The 19,139-nt window shown below is 35.3% G+C and overlaps 1 protein-coding gene across 26 annotated transcripts in view; it reads right to left on the reverse strand.

The window, feature by feature from the left end:
• Positions 1 to 19,139, reverse strand: part of Sox6 (SRY (sex determining region Y)-box 6) — a 566,848-nt gene that overhangs the window by 117,067 nt on the left and 430,642 nt on the right. For 21 of the 26 annotated variants that reach the window (XM_013511918.1, XM_013511927.1, XM_013511917.1 and 18 more), the window contains one exon: positions 10,624 to 10,747. In XM_013511918.1, the coding sequence (XP_013367372.1) occupies positions 10,624 to 10,747 (124 nt within the window). The remainder of the gene's footprint in view (positions 1 to 10,623; positions 10,748 to 19,139) is intronic. The other 5 variants (XM_005380357.2, XM_013511933.1, XM_005380356.2 and 2 more) reach the window with 1 other exon arrangement.

Genomic DNA, 19,139 nt, shown 5'->3' on the forward strand with positions numbered 1-19,139 from the left:
TACACAATATCAATGATTTAATGTAGTGTCACTTTGGCTTCAGCTACTTATTTAAAGTCAGTGTTATGTACTTTCTCTAGGCTATATTTTAATAGGCTGTTTTTCCACACATTTTTGACATTTATAATAATCATGCTGTTTTGCATGAACTTTTCTCATTGAAAGCTGAATGTAATAATGAAGAAACATTGTCGAAGGAATCACAGTAAAAGAGGTAGTTAACTGGAAAATAATAAAATCTCTCTCTCTTTTTTTTTCTGCCTGGACACTACTACCTCGAGTCTGATGCCGGATTCCTTGGAACTCATCCTGCTTGCCACATGAAGTGCTACTCAGCTGGCCCAATGGAAATGTTAAGTTGCTTTCACTTTTAACAAATTGTTAGCTTCTAATCTACACAGTCTCTTTGCATCATATCCATAATACCTCATCAGACCATTGAGCACAGTGTGTGCCTGTACACAGTCCAGTAACAATTGGCTTCTGATTGCATATGGAGCGCTGCTACAATGCATTCACTAACGCTATATTGTGCTGAGCTCCTATGGAGTAATGTTCAAAATATCTGATCTTGTTTTTCCCCTTCCATGAGGTTGATTTTAGTTTGAAGTACTATACAAGCTTTTAAAGAAGATAACCAGTCCAAATTATTTTTATAGTAAATGGCTGTCACTTTATGCTTAAATAATTCTACCGATCTTCATGATTTTTAAACTAAATTATTTGAAGAAAGAATATCCTAATCGAAGTCAAACAGTATTCTTCAACTGCTATCTTATCAGGTTAAAAATAATCACAAAATGATGCTGAATTAATGATGTTTCAAAATGGGGGGGGGTGGAATCATCCATTCCAAACACCAGCATGGACTGCATCCTGGAACATTTTAGAGCTAGCTGTTCTTTCTTTAAATATCATGCATTATTCATACTCACTCTAAACCCCAATGCCCCTCCCTGTAAGTTTAATACCAGTTGCTTTATTTGTACTAAAACATTTTTCATGTCAAACATATTTTAAAAAATCAAACTCTAAAAGAATTCCCTGGGGCACTCCTTTTTTTTTTCCATAGCTGTCATGCTTCTCTGCTATGAAATAGCTGATTTTTTTAAATATAGTTTTTGGCCTGCCAGTTAATTTATTGCTATCTCTACCACACCCTGTAGTACTCTCCAGCTCACCTGCTGGCTACAAACAGTTTTCTTTCCACTGTTGACAAGCATATTTTTAAAATGTTTTTAACCTTTCTGTGGCTTTGAATCTGCATATCGAATATATCTTTAGAAAGCTATTTCACCAGAACATATAACTGTATCAGATGAAATCGGGCGCGTTCAGGGTGGTATGGCCATACACACATAATTGTATCAATTCTAAAAGTAAGAATGAATATATTAGAAGTACAGATTATATCACACAGAATGATTAGAAGACAGAGGAAAAAGGGAAGGCAGCTGAGTGAGAAGATGTGAGTTAAAAGCAGAAGAGAAAGCTGTAAGAGGGAGAGGGATTTGAGGGTAACATGAAGTTTAGTTTTTGATAATGAAGTTACATGTTTCCTCCCACCACTTCTAATTTTCTCTGTGGATAGGCTGATCAGGTAAAGTTCTTAGTGGCTGACTTGGCAAGGAATCAGTCAACATGTTCCAGCAATTTTTTTCAAATTTGTCTCTAGGTTTGAAATGCTTGCGTGCAGACCCATTCTTTTAAAATTTGTACAAAGGAAGATGAAGCCTGTTAGAACAGGTTGGCTTTAGGCACTACTGTAATCTAGCCCTTGCTACCTCTCATATAGGACAACCTCCAAAAATAAACTTGGGAAATAATATCCACTTTGTAAATTCTTCTTTCCAGACTTCTAAATATTCCAACGGCCTGTTTTTATCTGGATTTATAAAATAAATACGAGACTTCAAATCTATGGAAAATTTGCTAGATATTAGTTTCACTTGTCAGAATAGGTAACAGGCCTTTGGAATCAAAGCAGCCCCCTAAATAAGAAAATGTAAATTCTTAAATTTCAGAGAAACTGAAGGGATGCCAAAACTTAATCACAGGAGAAAAAGTTTCTACCAAGAACTTATGATCTATTAAACTTGAGCTACCTCATGCAAGAAGACTCCTAATGGGTAATTCAGATCTAAATTCTTTTTATTTATTATTATTATTATTATTATTATTTGTCGTTTTGAGGCAGGGTCTCACTATGCAGTTCAAGCTGGCCTTGAGCTCACTTTGTAGACCAGCTGGTCTCGTCCTTGCAACAATCCTCCTGCCTCAGCCTCTGGAGTGCTGAGATTACAGGCATGTGCCACCATGCCCAGTTATAAATTCTACTGTTTTTTTAATGGAGTCAAAAATCTCATGGGTAGAATTCCTATCATTTACTTTCATTTTTCAGAAAAAGACTTGCAGTATTCTGAGATATTAACTTCAGATATTAACACACTGCAGAGGTCATTTAGAGAGATTGAGTACAGTAGAAGAGAAAAAACAGAAGACAAAACTCATGGATTCCTCAGTAGCTTTCCCCAAATGGGAATTTAGTGTCATACCTCACTTTCCACCCTTCAAAACAGGAAGCAATTATGCTACACATTTTAACTGTCTGACAAATTTTGGTGGTGGCATTAGAGATGGTAAGTTACCAAACAACCAACAGACACCATCTTTATGAGCTATTGTCACTCTTCCTACACTATGGAAACATCTGAATCATAGCCACTAATACAAATTTAGACATGCTATATGTACGGGTTGTGCCCGGATGGACTACTCAGAATAGCAAAATATTACATATGCTCTGTATCCTGAGAGAATATTATAAGGCTGAATTTATCTTTGTGCAGCATTACACTCTAGCAAAAGCAGGAGCTATGTGATACATTTACAATTCTAAAAATAAAATTCTTCAATTTCTTCCAAGGATAAATTGATCAAAAAATTAGAAAGAGTTATGATACATATTGTTGAGATCACCATGCTCCTAAACTCCTACTAAACTTTTCCTTCTCCACTCATCAAAGATCAATGAGAAAACTTTTTGAGCCCAGGATTTTTTTTTTCTAAGATTATCTGCATTGCTTTTCATACCTTTAAAGAATATAAGGATCAAGGTTTAATCTTAATTCCTTCAATTATTTCATAGCTGCATCCAGATCCTTTGCAAGTCACTTGGAAATCCAGAAAATTTGTCAGTGACAATTAAGCAAGAATGAATGAACTGACATAAATCCATCCCCATTATAAGAAATCAATTAAGAAAAAAAGGTTCCTGCCTTAATGATAATCATCAATGATATAGCATTCATATATGAAGACCGAGTTAAATAATTCTTGACATAAATAAAACTGGGTTAATTTATACAGCTAAATGTATCTTCTTCCTCATCTCAACAGCCTCATTTAAAACTTGGATACTAATTCAGGCATTATAGAAGGGCCTTATTTCCTTCTAGATGAATTTAACTGATCAAATATTCCAGTATTGGTTGTATCTTCATTTAAATATTCTGGGAGAGAGAAATAGTTGCCTTTCTAAGATGTTATTTGGATGACCTTATGCATAAAAATCATATTTTTCACAGCAAGACACAAGAATTTTCTTAAGATCACACACACACTCAAGTCCATGTCCACAAAAGTGAAACATTAAATCAGAGAACTTTAATCTGAATTCTATTTCCACTATTTTCTATAGGTGAAGCCCTTGGAAAAGTTAATTAACATTTTTTAAATTTTAGTTTCTTCTTTTCTTTTGATCAAGTAGAGATACTACTACTCATTAGTCCTTATATCTTGTTATACAAATTGAGGCTACTCACATACACACGGGGGCTTCTCGGCAAGTCAATGGTGCTCAAATAAAGAAATACTAGATAACAATTGTAATAACCATATATAAACCAATTAAAACACTTATAAGGAACAGAAAAATTCTTTGAAATACACAAATTACTTAAATTATTCAGCTGAAATAGAAAAATCCTACAAATCTATAATAAGTAAAGAAATTGAATCAATAATCTAAAACCTACCAACAAAGAAAAGCCCTGGACTTCATCATGAATTCTACCAAACATTTAAAGAAGAATTAACACTAATCCTTCTCAAACTTTTTCAAAAAATAGAAGAGAAAAAAATACCTCCTTATGTGTTCTATGAGGCCAAGATTATCTCAATAACAGGTAAACGTATCATAGGAAAAGAAAATCAAAGACCAAAATTCCTTATGAGTATAAATTGTAAAATCCTGAACAAAATGTTAGTGAGTAAAATACAATAGCATGTTGAGTGTTAGTCACCATAACAAAGTAAGATTTATTCCAGGAATGCACAGGTGGTTCACCATAAATAAATTAATGTAATGCATCTCATTATTAGAACAAAGACATGAAAACAACATGACCATCTCAATTCACACAGAAAAGATTTTGACAAAAATTCAATATTTTTTCATGATGAAAAAGTCTCTAGGAAACTATAACTAGAAGGAAAATTTCTCAGCATGATCAAGTGTTAAAAATTCACAGTTAACATCATACTCAATGGTGAAAGACTAAAAGCTTTCTCCCTTAAATTATAAACAAGACAGTGATACTCACTTTCACTACTGCTATTCAACTTTGTACTAGAAGTTCTAGCCAGTTCTGTTAGACAAGAAAAAGAAATAAAATGCACAAAAACAGGTAAGGTAGTAAACCCACTATTCCTTGCAAACAATATAATTCCATATACAGAAAATCTCTCTCAAAAATCCATGAGAAAGATAAGCAATGAAGAAATAATTCCATTTTAAGAGTATCTAAAAGAAATACTTAGGAATAAATCTGAGTAAGAAATGGAAAACTTATACACTAAAACTTAAAAAAAATGCTAAAAGAAATAAAGAACACATGAAATAATCTAAATGTCTGCTAGTTGATGAATGGGGTAAATAAGCTTTGGTGCATATGTACAATGGAATACTATTTAGGCATAAAAGAATGAAGTTTTGTCACTTGTAACAACAGTGACAATGAAGTCATTACATCAAAGGAAATGAGCCATTCACAGAAAAAAAAGTACTATGTGATCTCTCTCATATGTAGGATCTGAAAAAGTTTATGTCATGCAAGGTAAGGATAGAATTGTGGCTACCAGAACTTCAGGAAAGCAGAAGGGAGAGAGGGACAGGGAATAGGTTCATCAATGGGCACTAAATTATACTTAGGAAAAATAAGAGTTGGTGTTTATTACACAGCAGGGGAGACACACATAATGATATGTACTGTATATTTCAAAAAAATTAGAAGACAGGATTTAGAACATTTTAATCATGATAATTGTTTGAGCAGACAGATGTGTTTAGCCTAATTTGAACATTATACAATGTATACTTATGTCAAAATATCACAAGGTACCTCATAAATCTGTACAATTTCATGTGCCAATTAATTCTTTTATTTTTATGAAAGGAATTAAATAAGACAGAAATAAATGGAAAGGACATCTGCATTCATTAATAAGAAAGCAGTAACCTTTTTTGTAGAAATAGAAAAAGCCATTTCACAAATTCATAGGGAATTGCAAGGGATCCCAAGAAATAAAAAAATCTTGATTTAAAAAAATAAAATAAAATTTGATGACTCATACTCCCACATTTCAAAATTTACTACAAAGCCAAAGTTTTTAAAACTGTATGGCACCAGGACAAGCTCAGATATACAGACCAAAGAAATGGAATAGATAGCCCAGATATAAACTCTCACATAATCATTTTTGAAAGGATGCCAGAACTATTAAGTGGGGAAAGGATAGTTTTTTTTTCAAGAAATTGTATAAGGAAAACCGGATATACCACAAAAGATGTGCATGCAAAAGATGTAGATGTTCAATATTTATATTTTGTATTTCATTTTATCTTACACTATTTACAAAACACAATTCAAGTGTAACAAAGACATAAACTAAGGACCTAAGACTACAAAACTCTTAGAAGAAAATGGATAAATTTTCATGACATTGGATTTGGCAGTAATTTTATTACTATAACACCAAACATCTATAGAATGAGAGAAAATACTTGCAAGTTATCTATACAGTAAGATAACACTTATATCCATAGTACATAAAGAATTAAACTCAACAGCTACAAAATCAGTCCAACTTAAAATTGATAGTTTCTCAAAAGACAAAACATAAAACTACCATATGACTCACCAGTTGTACTCCTGCAAAGGAACTGAAAGCAATGACTGTACATCAGTGTGAGTAGAACGGCTATCATTACTAGCCAAAAGGAAGAAACAATTAATGTACCCTCTAACAAATGCATAGACAAACAAAATATGCTATATATCCACAAGGGAATCATAAAAAAGAATTACATTTTGGGGTAAGCTACAATATGGGTAAACTTCAACAACATGATGCTTAGAGAAATAAACCAGAGAAAGAAAGAAAAATATGGTGTGATTCCATTTAGATGAGGATTTATAATGGGAAAATTCATAAAGATAGTAAAATAGAGTTAACCAAAAGCTAGAGTAACAGGAAGTGTTAACATTTCATGGTTATAGAGATATGGCAGGGGTTAATACTGAAAAGGTTTTGGATACAGACACAGGTGACAGTTATACAACACTGCAAATGTCTTAAAATATTATGTTATGTATATTTTACTACAATAAAAAGGAAGCATTACACATACTTGTTAAATTGCTTTTAGTCACTGAACAGTGAGATAATATGATTCTGTCTAATGCTCAATTTTTGGACCACTTTTCTAATGAGTAGTGGTAACAATCCAATAAAATTAACTTAGTTTCAAAGCCAGACTTTACTCAAAAGTGAGTGGCTTGTAATTTTCCAAGACTTTCATTTATTTTAACAAATTTAATTTTCACACCCATACTGAGTGGTGGACAAATCATGACATAGTTTTTAGATGACAAAATGGTTAGGTTCAGCAAGGTCATATGACATGTTCAAAAATAAAAATGAAATAAAATAATCCAAACAGTGACCGGCACAGTCGTGATTCAGTAAGCTGTTATTCAGCAATCGTTCAGTGAGTTATTATCCTATGAAAACCAGTGAGTACACACAGTACGCAGGAGCGGGCAGATGTCCTACTGTAGACATCCTACATCCTACTTCCTAGTTCTCCCTAGGAAGCTTCAAGGGCGCTGCCCAGCAGCAATAATTTTAAAAACTCAACCACAAAAAGCAATGGGTCAGTTGCATCATTCTTGGAGCACAAAGGAGGCTATTCACGGCTTTTATTTTTCAGGCAAGTTGACCTTGATCTGATATACACATTGGCAACTGTGAAAGAAGCTTTATCTTTTAATTTTCTCAAACATCGATGCTCAAATGTGTTTATCTTATCCTTGATTGCTGCATCTCTCGGCATCACAATGTGAAAAAGCAAAGCAGCTAACAGTCTATGGTTTATATTCTGGGCTCTGATGATGTGTTCCTGTCCACAGGGACGGCTCTAATTATAGAATGAATATAAGAATAAAAATTTAGAAATTAAAGCTCAATGAAGCTCTTTCAGGAGAGACCAATCTGAGAGATGCTTCCCCGGAGCTAGGCCGTGCCTTCAGGCAGCACGCCTCCTCAGCAGTGCTTGGAGGGGAGAGTTTGCTTGATGATCTCTGCACACCAGGACCCTGAAATTCCCAGAGCTATGGGTCACATCGCCTGGACAGAAGTGAAGGTGCAGGGCCCAAATGTACTTCTTTACAATGCCCCACCCTAGGATCAGAAATAGCCAACTTATCAAACAGCAAACGTCACCCTGAAGTCGTAATGCTCTTGGAAATCAAGACAGCTATTCAGTCAGCTGAATCCATTTATTTCCTATAGAATTATTTAAGGTTCTGGGAAAGGGGAAAGGGGGAGAGAGACAGACAGACAGACAGATATTTAAATGTATGTGGACCAAGATAGCCCCTGTTCATCCGTTTGCTTAAGGGGCCAAAATATTTGTTTAGGCCAAATATTTCCAAGCTTTTATATATGTGACCAATGTACCCTCTTTTAAAGTTTAGTCACTGCTGCATATCCATGTATTTATTTCAAAAGAAGTTATCACTGTTAGGTTTGCTTATTCAGACTCTAATGCAAAAGTTTTCTTCTCCCCAAATTCATGTGGATAATAAAAACTCTGCATAAGAATGTCTCCTGGGTTTCTGATTTCTCTATCAATAATGTAAGAATGTATACTTTGATTATTTTAAATATAACTTTTATATATATATATAATAAAGCATAGATTAATCAAAATATTAAAGGATATAGAGTTCTGGTTAAACTCTTTGACATAATTTAGGGATTACTAGAAAATACCTTATTACTAGCCTTGCCTATGATTAAGAGTCTTTCTACACAGCCAAAGCCACTGTTCTACCTTCAACAGGTTGAGCCAACAGAATCAAACACAGCTGGCTATTCCAAGACACCGCTTTGAGGGATACTTTGTTCAGTGTAATTTTCAACTATTTCCTGAACAATATCCTCCTAGTCTCCAAAGTCTTCTCAGTGATGTATTGCCATATCATTGATGCTGTTTAAGAAGACTTTTTAAAATGGTATAAATTCATTGAATGAATAACAATATATCCCTCCCCCATGAAAAATGGCACCACTGGTTTTAAAAACTTAAGTAAGCCACCATGGTTATAAAGACATCCACAGGTAGCAGAAAACATGGCTCATGCTTGATTCTGAAATGTGGAGAATTTTAACTTTAATGTTGAAATCAAACAGGCAGTTTCAACATATAGTTTACTTAAAAGATTTCCAGGAGTGGTACAGGAGACTGGTACAACTCAGATGCAGGCAAAAACAATAAATGTAGTTTCTATCATGTTCCAAAGAAAACTGAGATGTAGAAATAATTCAGAATTTACCAATATCAGTGAGGGATTGAACCACTGACAAAACATAACCCCATCCTTAATATAAATGCAAATTTCTTTAGGAGGGTACCTTGCTATGACATGTTTGCTATAGAAAAATGAATCTTTAATACTTTTAATGTCACAATTTTCTTTCACTCAGGTATCCTAAAACTTGTCAGGAATACAGATAAATATTCCTTATCCAAGATGTTTGGGACCAGACGTGTTTCCAATTTTTTTTTTCAGACTTTGGAATATTTACATAGACTTTATTGGTTGGAAATCCTTAATCTGAAAGATTCAACATCTGATATACTCCCAAACCTGAGATTTGGGTGTTATCTTGGCACCTACAATGTTTCAGATTTCAGAGTACTTTGGATTTTTGATTTTCTCATTAGGGATACTCAACCTGTATTAGCATTTACTCATCTATATTTGAAGACTTTTTCAATCAGCCCTTCAGTTAGTCAATCCCGATGCTGGGCATGTAGCTCAATGGTAGATCACCTGCATAGCATTCTGAGAGACTCTGGATTCCGTCCTCTACATTGCAAAGCAAAAAAAAGTCCATCTCCTAACATTTCTATTTCTTGAATAATTTCAAATTTGCCACAGGCATGCTACCTTTTCTTTCAAGGAAGGGAGTTTTCTACCAAATGCAAAAAAGTAATCAATAGTAACAAAACAACAAAAATAGATCTGAAAACCCACTAGGTTTGGTTTTATGCTAGTATTTAGTAAGCTGTTTTTACTCAGAATTTGAGTACAGTGAGTTGTAGTTTACTGCGGAAAGCACGTTAAAATGCCTTTGCTCACTTTAGCCACATATATAAAGAAACAGCTGCACTTAGATTTGTTGCACTCAGATTGGTGGTTAATATAATCAGGTTAATATGTTAAAAAGAACTTGACACCGAAATTATTAATGATAGAACAAGGTCACTACTTCTGAGCTGAGGTCACTTACAAAGAATGCACAAACGAAATTAAGGTTGACTTTTATTTACTTGACTATCTTCTTACATTAGATTCCTTTGGCAACATATCTTTAAACATTTAAAGCCCTGTTTACAAGGAGGCTCTGAAAGAAGCTTCAAACCATTATACCCCTAATTGAATTCCCCAGGAGTCCAGTAAACTCAGAGGAATAAAGAAAAATCATAACATTTGCTAAATCATCTCAAAACATATTTCACTGCAAGGTCATGTGACCTGTTTTTTTGAGGTTCAAAGATGAATAAAAATATTACTGAACACTTCATTATTTAGACTGAAATGAAAAAGAATTTTACCTATTCATGATAAGCTAATTAAATCATCCCAGTTTGAACTTTTTTCCAAGAGAAATTTGTCAACAAACAATAACAATACTTTATACTATATGGGAGCAGTTTCACACAGTATGAAAGCTCTCAGGAAGAACAAAGATCATTAACCAAAGACAATTATTCACTGTAAAGGTATGAAAGAGAGCTGACAAAACTTTTGTAGCCCCAGGGAAAGTAGAATTTTATCTGTGAATTGAGAGCAGATAAAATGGCAAAAGAGAAAGCAAAAGTTTTAGCCAACAATTTATTACAATGCTCCTTCCTCCCACTTCTAAATTTTACTTTAAAATACGCTTTGATGATCTCTTTATTCACAGTTCCTTGTATGCTCCTGTGACTACCGAGCAAAAACATGTGGATCTGAGCATTTCCAAAAGAATGTGAAATCTCTCTCTACTTACCTGGTTTGTATGTTATTCCAGGGGGGAAGAGGAATCCCTGTTGGGCAGCAGCAGCTGCTGCCAGGGTCCGCTGGTCATGTGGAAAAATTGGGATCATGAGCGGAGGCATGTGACCCTGAACCTGCTAAACAGAAGAGAGCCTATGATCAGACGGAGAGCAAACGCATGCCGAGAAGTATTTGTTTTTCACTCCTGGTGGTGTACTGATACCTACACAGTCACCCACCCCTCACCTCATTCCAGACCTGCAAGCTGAAAAACTTCAGGGAAAATCCTCCAAATCCCTTTTCTTAGATGTCACTAGCATACCAAGGATATAACTTCATTGGAAATTTGCCTCATCCTTCCTACCAGACAGTTCTTACTGGCTTTTTCTCCTGATTTATTTTCATTTTATTTTCTTTCTTTTTAACAAAGAACTAAAAGAAGTGAATTTTTTTCTTTTCTTATAGGACAGTATTGAGAGGTTTTGCCCTTTCGCCTGCTTTATATTTTGTGCTTTATTTTGAGAACAGTATTTAGTAATCTTGGTCAGAAAATAACATCTAATTGTCATATGTTCCAAAAGCTGTATCTCCCCAGCTCAGGTATCTTATTTCAAAGCCTCACTCCATTATATTAAGCACACAGCTCTTCAGATTTAAGGCTGCTACATCTTGGCTCCCAATTAAACTAATATTCTTTGCCATACACACCTCGACATAACATATAAATTGCTTGTCTGGCTAAGCAGTTTTACAGCTTTATGCACTACCATGTAGCTCAGTAATTATGGAGTTGTTTTCAGAGAGCATTTCATAATAAATCCTACTATATCAAATTTCATTTGACCTCAATAAATGTATCAAAGAGCACAAAAATGCAAAATGGGAAATCTTCACTCTATATCAGTATTTGTATTCCATATAAAAAAATAAGAGCTATGATAGAATCATGCCGGTGAAAATTACATTTTAATTTCCTAGCTCCCTTCTTTATTCTACGATTATTGCTTGACTCCAGGATAGCGTGACAAGAAGGTTTTGTCCTGGCATTTAGGACATAATTTGAATTACATAGGTTGAATTACAGGACTTTTCTCATTTAAAGATCAAAACTAAGATGTACCAAAAGAAGTGATCTTTTAGTGCAGTCAGGGTCTTTGGCATGAAAGGGCTATATGATAATCTGTTTAAGATGCAAACCTTTATCTCAAAACCCGTACCCTGCCTAAATTCCTAAATCTTCCTTTTAGGCAAAATTCCACAAACTAGCTGATGACCCTGTTTAAATAGCACCAACTTGCCTTATCCTGCCCCTGTTCCCACCACAGCCAGGGACACACTGCAAAAAATGCTTCTATGTGGGTCTAAGAGGTTTCATTTACCAAGAGTTTTTCTCTAGGGACAGCCCTAAGATGTGGGTTAATAAAGGGCAAGCAAAAAATAAACACTTTACAGTATTTTTCTAAATTCATTTCTCAGGAAAATCAACTTATAATAAAAAGGTCTTTGTGCAATTACTACCTTGCCAGTGGGGCGTGAAAGAAACTAGCTTTGAGCAGCTATTTCTCCCATTTTAGCTGAGGTAAGCCCAAGTTTTGTACATCAGAGTACAAACTTAGCCTGCTTAAATTGGAGCTGATCCCCCAGTGCCCAGGTCTTGCCTTCAACCCTGGAGAAAAGCACTGGGCTCACTGTTCAGCTGCAGCTTGCTGTGACCTGATACAAACCTAAGATGCCAAAGATGATGGCATTGTTCTATGCCAGAAAATAAGACACAGTATCTTTATGGGTGATCATTGGTTAGTGCAAGAGTACATCAAAGGAAATCATTTCATTGTCTCTAGAAATATGGTCCTAACGTGTACTTAGGATATAGTGCAGATGTTTCACACTCTGGAGAAGGGAAACAAGGGAGAAGTGAGGAGTCTGAAAATCATATTTTTATTCTTTCCTTCCTTCATTTAACAAACATTTATTAAATCGCTGTTATCTGTCAAGATTTTGAGAATCAGCTGAAGAGGTTCAGCTGGGGAGAGAGAAGATATCAGGTTATCTTCAAATATTTGAAAGGATGATTTGTGAAAGAAAGATCACATTAAGACTGACTTGTTACAGAAGGGAGAACTCAAGCTCCAAAATAGACTTCAGGGAAGTTTAATACAAAGAAGAATTTTCTAACAATAACTGATTCAACAGTCATTCTGATTAACAGGAGTGTGTGCCTTTCTCTCAAGGTGGTCAAGTAAACCTGTAGACCTCTGTGTATGAGATATGCATGACATAAGATAGACAACTACAAATTAGGTAACTGCAGAGCCTTTTCAACTGTATACTTCTATGATGGTGGGCTGGGGAATATAGCTCAGCAGCATAAGCGCCTGCCCAGCAAGCACAAGGTCCTGAGTTTGATTCCCGGTATCACAAAAACAAAACAAAACAAAACAAAATTCTATGATGGCTTCTTGGTGTTAACATCAAACAGATTAGTGTGTTGCAGTCATTCCTTTATTGATTCATTCAACACATTTATTGAGAACTCATGACGTCCTCAGTAACAAACCTGATATTAAACCTATACACAGGCATTTACTTGGCTGTGTGATCTTCAACAGTTATTTAACCATTCTGAGCCTATTCCTCTTGTAAAACCTAAAGCTCATTAAACTGCTCACGTGGTTATTGTAAGATTAAATAAGTAAAACTGTGGCATAGTGCCTGACATAATATTTATGTCACAGTAAATGTTATGTCTTTTCTCTACATAGTTCTTATATACTGTACAGAAAATTATCAATTACTGACTTAAAAAAAAAGTAGCTCTTACCCATAACTCTACTTTGTGAAAGAAACCACAAGCCAACTAAATAATTATTCAGTTTGCAGGCAAAGGCTTGTCACATTCTTAGCAGACACCATGCCTCACAGAATATTATCCTATCCCCAGTATCTAGAAAACTATGACAAAAGAAGAGGTAGGATTAAAGGACCATTTGAATATGTAATTTTGGGTCTTCAGGGTTATAATAACATCTTAGCATGAAAACAAATTTATTTTTACATTGTTCCAAAATTCTTTGGATGGTAAAACAATGTAAGGTGATAAATGGCAATTAGGAACCATAATTTAATTCTTTAATCTGGTTGCCTGCCTGAAGATATTCCCTAAGTAACTTGTGCGTGTCTATGAGATAACTGTCTAGGGTCATTTTAATGTCAAAAAGCTACAGGTATTTGATATTAACAAGCTGTAAGATTTTAGAGAGGTTTTTTTCTACCATACTCTACAAAGTAAGGTATGTTAAAAACTTTAAATGCTATTACCCAGAGGCTATTTCAATAAACTGGGGGGACACAAGTGAAAAGAGGGGGACAGAAGACATGGTGAAGCACTGGCAATGTCAGAGTCATAGAGCTGGAATGAAGCTTGTAGATGATCTAACCTAGTAGTCCTTGAAGTGCAGTGGCCGATTAGCGGCATCAGTAACCATAGGAACTTTTATAAAAAGCAAATTAGAAGGCTGCACACCACACCTAGCAGGACTGGGTCCATGAATCCAAATTTTAGTTCAAAATTTAATCTAGAGAATTGATTCTCAAACTTAGGATCTACCAGTGGGCAGATTAAAAAAAAAGCTACACACAACACAGCGTGCTTGAGCCTCACCCTCAAAGATGAGCAAATCTGAGGTGGGACCGGAGTACACAGCCCTAACAGCTTGTGGTGAGAAGCTGGCCCTGCTGAACCAGGCACCATTCTTTGAGAGTCATTCATCCAGCCTAAATCTCACAATTTACAAACAGGGAAACAAATGGCTAGAGAAGGTAAAAGAAGCTCAGGGTTCCATCACTTGTAACAGAGCTGGAACTGCAATCCAGAATTGTAAATTACCCTACCCAGTGCTTTGCTTTTTATATCACATGCACTTTGTAACAGAAGAGAGAGAAATTAGTTGTGTATTCAGTTTTACCACAGAAAACTTACAGGTCTCCAGCTGAAATCAATTTGTATGTCAGAAGTATTTTGTTGGAGGTGGTTCTAGAGTTGAAAATTGACCAATTTTAAATGAAAGCCTTTCTCTTATTTTTATCCAGAACATACTTGTTGCCGGTATCTACTGTCATTAATTATAATAGCTTATTAAAATACACTCATCAGCAATGATAATTTAATTACAAATGATGAAAATATCCTTAACTTATTTGAAATCAAACAATAATGTGAAAAGTCAAAATGCCCTTTATTAAAAACAACCCTAAATATCCAGCAGCTAGTTAGAATCTAGTTCAAATGCAAATGATGAAAAGATCCTCTTTTAGCTCTAATTACAGAAAGTCACACTAGCAATAATGATGATAAGAATAACCACCACAGCTAATATTTTTAATTGTTTCTTACATGATCAGCCCTGGAAATTCCTCAAAACACCATGAAACAAGAAATTCACTAGGAAGAAAGACAAGGCCATAAGAAGAAGTAGCTTAACTTCTAACTAAACTCAACTAAAAAGTTGTGGGTTCACTACTGAAGTCAAGATCAGGGCCAAAGTTTGTATTCTGTCAGGGTCAAAGTTTGTATTTTTAAGCACATTATATTTGACATGAAATAATCTTTTTGCTAAATAGATCCAGTTGACATAAGGAATGCAATTCTTAGTGATAACAATTATTTGACTTGTATAAGTAAAATTGTAGGTTTATATCCAGGTGTAATAAACAATACAGTGAGGGGCTGGGGATTTAGCTCAGCAGCACAGCACCTGCCTGGCAAGTGCAAGGTCGTGAGTTCAATTCCCGGTACCAGAAAAAAAAAACAAATAAATAAATAAACAATACAGTGAGATCACATACACTATTCACCCAGTTTTTCCAGTGGTAACAGCTTGCAAAACTGTACCACAATATCACAACCAGGATATTGACACTGATACAATACAACAATCTGATTCATATTTCTCCAGTGTATTAAAGAGATTATGTCCCAAAAAATTAGGAAGGATACGAAGTGACTTTGACCACTTCCCACTACTGTCCTCCATAAAATGCCCAGCAATATGATCGAATGCAAGTGACATGAGTGGGAAATATGAATTGAAAGTACTTCCCCCATCATAACTTTACATTTATTGTGCTTACTAGAGACTATTGCTTAAATGTGGGACAGATACAGAAAGACAGAGCTAGGTGAGGAGGAGAGATGAGGAGAGAGGAATTGGTGTCCATACAAAAATCACATAAGCATTCAAAATATTTCCGCCTTACTGAAGTTGTGATTTAAGCTCACTGCCCTCGGTACCAGTTAGGGGAGATAAAGAATTTTGAAGACACAGTAAAACTACCTTGCTCTGAAGAATATAATCCAACCTTTCCTGTCCTTCTCATCATCCTATCTTCCCATGTGGTGATGTGCCAAGAAAGGTAGCCATGTTGGAAAAAGCAACCCACCAAAATATTTTACTAAAGAATGAAAAATAATAGAATTCCCCTCACTCCGTCAAAGAGTAACCAGTCTCCACATGTCTTTTTGAAGAAGTTATCAAAATTTCAAACAGCATCTATTTTTCTCGAAAGTGTAACTTTCTCTAAGCATAAATACAGATTCTTCAATTAACCTAGAGAAAAAGAGTTAAAGCAGATTTTGTGAGTACAAAGACTAAAAATTGATGTGGACAGAGTATACCTCAGCACGAAAACTGCATTATTTTCACTGCTTTGGAAGTCAGTATTAACTGCCTGAGTAAGGAATAACTAATGAGAAGCCAGGAACTCCGTTATGGGTGAACCTTAGTGCATCATGAAAGAATATACTGTCTCACTCAAAGCACAACTGTCCATTAATTCGAACTTCTACAATCCCTAACAAAAGCATTTCTCTTTTGGAGAGGGTGGGGAACACATTCTTGATCAAACAGGCTCCATGCCCAGAAATTTTAATTGCTAGGGTATTCCTCGCGTATTTCAGAGAATCAAGACAGCAGCAGATGTGTGTGAAACACTTAGGTTCTGTCTCTCTCAATTCGTAAAACAGCATTGTTGCATCAACACTCATCCCCTTTGTTTTCTCTGTGCTAAGTTGTTGATGATGCCATTTTTTGCCATCTGCCCCAGAGCTTCATTAAAGATACATGAATGGGCTAACTGACCTGATATCTTGTGAGGAACAGGTGCTATTGTTTGTCCCTGAAGACTTGCACTAAAGATATGACTCAGAATACTTGAGAAAGAGCATCTGCAGCAGTCAGTCAGAGAGAAACTTGGCAGAGACCTAGCTGCCTGCTAATATGCAAACAGAGTGACACTCAGGAGGGCTCATTTTCTCTTTCCTGAAGATTATTTAACTTCTTGTAGTGATTGGCAATAAGTATTTGTATTGAAAATCATGTGCATATTAATGTCTATTACTGAGTTAAAGACAGTAGACAAGTGAGAATTTTTTAAATGCTTTATTTCTGGAAAATCATACCTCATGTCGTTTAATTAGAGAAAGCGTCTTTAAAATATCAAAAGAAATGTTTACACCATGACAGCGTGTACAATAGGACACAAAGAAAGGGATAGGAAATACAAAGATCAAAACAGAACAAGTGAGAAGGAGCAGGATACATGTCTGCACAGAGAGCAGAAACAGGCAAGGGTCACTTTCCTTAATGACGATGTTTTTATTGCAAAGAATAGTGGAACCATTTGCATGACATGCCAGCACCACACTCTGCAGTATCTAGAACACAAGAAATAAAGGCCACAAGAACCTTACATGAAAAGCTCTCAAGGTCAGAGAAGTGTCTTTTTTCCGCCAAAAGGTGTCAAGCCCCTTTTACTGAACCTAAGTTAATTCTGGAGAGCTGGGAGGGAAAGGGGCTCATTTGATAGGATAAATTTATGTCTTAGTAGAAACCCTTCTCATTTCAAACATTTTGTGGTTTTCAAGTCAAAGTTGACTCCGCTCCACTGTGCCTTAGAAAACTTAACACAGTAATCAACATTCTGAACTTCTCTTGGCTGACAATAGTCTGAAGTACACAAAGGAGCCTTAGCTAGTGTGCCGCCTACCTGGCCATTCACTAACTGCCTTCATTCATTAACCCCTCTTACCAAGTAAACCCAGTGTTTTGGAAGGGTGATACATTTATATTCCTGTTTGCTTCATTGCCCTTATCATAAGGACGTCAACATAGCAGTCATCTTGTATTAAATGCTCAGTGGCTGAAAACCAAACATCAGAGAACTTAGAACTGGTCCTCTGAACATAGATTTCTAAGGAGTAGTATTGTTAATACAACTGCAGAGACTATTGAACTGTAATAGGTCTCATTTCAGAAGAGAACTTAACAGTGGCTTTTAAATACATCCTGATATAACTTTGCTCATTTTTCATTTAGTAAATCTCTGCTTGGTATACCTAATGAACTACAGCAAATCCTGTTTCTAGAGACTCTATCTGGCTCCAAAAGAATAATCGAACTGAAATTCCATCAGGAGCAAGTCCAGGATAGATATTTTCTAGAGAATTTAAGAACGTAGTCTCATCTTCTCAGGTGTTTTCCGACCAATGTTCAGTGGCTACACACTGCATGAATGATGTAACTGTACCGAGAAAAGGATTCTGCTTGTTTCTATATGTTATTAGTAAGCTATTCTCTCTCCCTGTCTTTTTTATTTTAATGTCTATTCTCTCCCCTCTCTCCTTTCCTTTCTTCCTCCCGTTCTCTCCTTCTTAGGTGTCACAAGGAACTTAATACACAAAGTATTATTTTACCACTGCTAATATTTTTAATATAATACAATGTCTTCCAGAACTATGCATCCTACTATAACACTCTACAAAATTCACACTAAAGGGTCAAAAAGAGCCCTATAAAAGTAGAACAAATTCAATATATTATAATTTAAAAGCATCCTTTTAAAAACCCGGGCTTTGGTCCTTCAAAGTTATTTGCTTTAGTGAGAGCATTAATAATGAACTAACTTTACATTTATATGTGTACTTTTCTGTATATTATACTTCAATAAGAAGTTAATTTAAAGGCAAAAAGAGAAAACAGCTCCAGTAGTTTACTTCTCTTTACTAATTTAAGCTATTAAATATATTCCATAAAATATTCAGAGAAGAAATGGTAAAGACATATCCTGCCTCTAGCTTCACGATGTCCCCACCCCCATTACTAAGAGTAAAACCTGAAACAAAGCAAAGCTTTATGTTGTTTGGTTTTTAAGATAGCTCTTTTAAATCCTCTTAATAGTCTATTTTGCAGCTCTCTACCTTGGTTATACAGTATAGAAATGATCTTTGGGAGTATGAGTACAATTACTCTATTCAGTCAGTGACACATGTGCTTAAAAACCTTCTTTAGCGGTTTAGCTAGAAAGAAATGACAGCCATGAAAGAGTCAATCCTGCCCTTTGTGTTAACACCTCTTTTTATATCCTCAGCCTACTACACATACTTGCTCTATTTGCATTATTTAAATGGGCAAACATCTCATTAATTTGCCAGGATCATCAATAGTAAAATGGCATCACTTTATCTCTCATTCA

Source organism: Chinchilla lanigera, unplaced genomic scaffold, assembly GCF_000276665.1.
Source record: "Chinchilla lanigera isolate Chin_1 unplaced genomic scaffold, ChiLan1.0 scaffold00013, whole genome shotgun sequence".
NCBI classification, from domain to species: domain Eukaryota; kingdom Metazoa; phylum Chordata; class Mammalia; order Rodentia; family Chinchillidae; genus Chinchilla; species Chinchilla lanigera.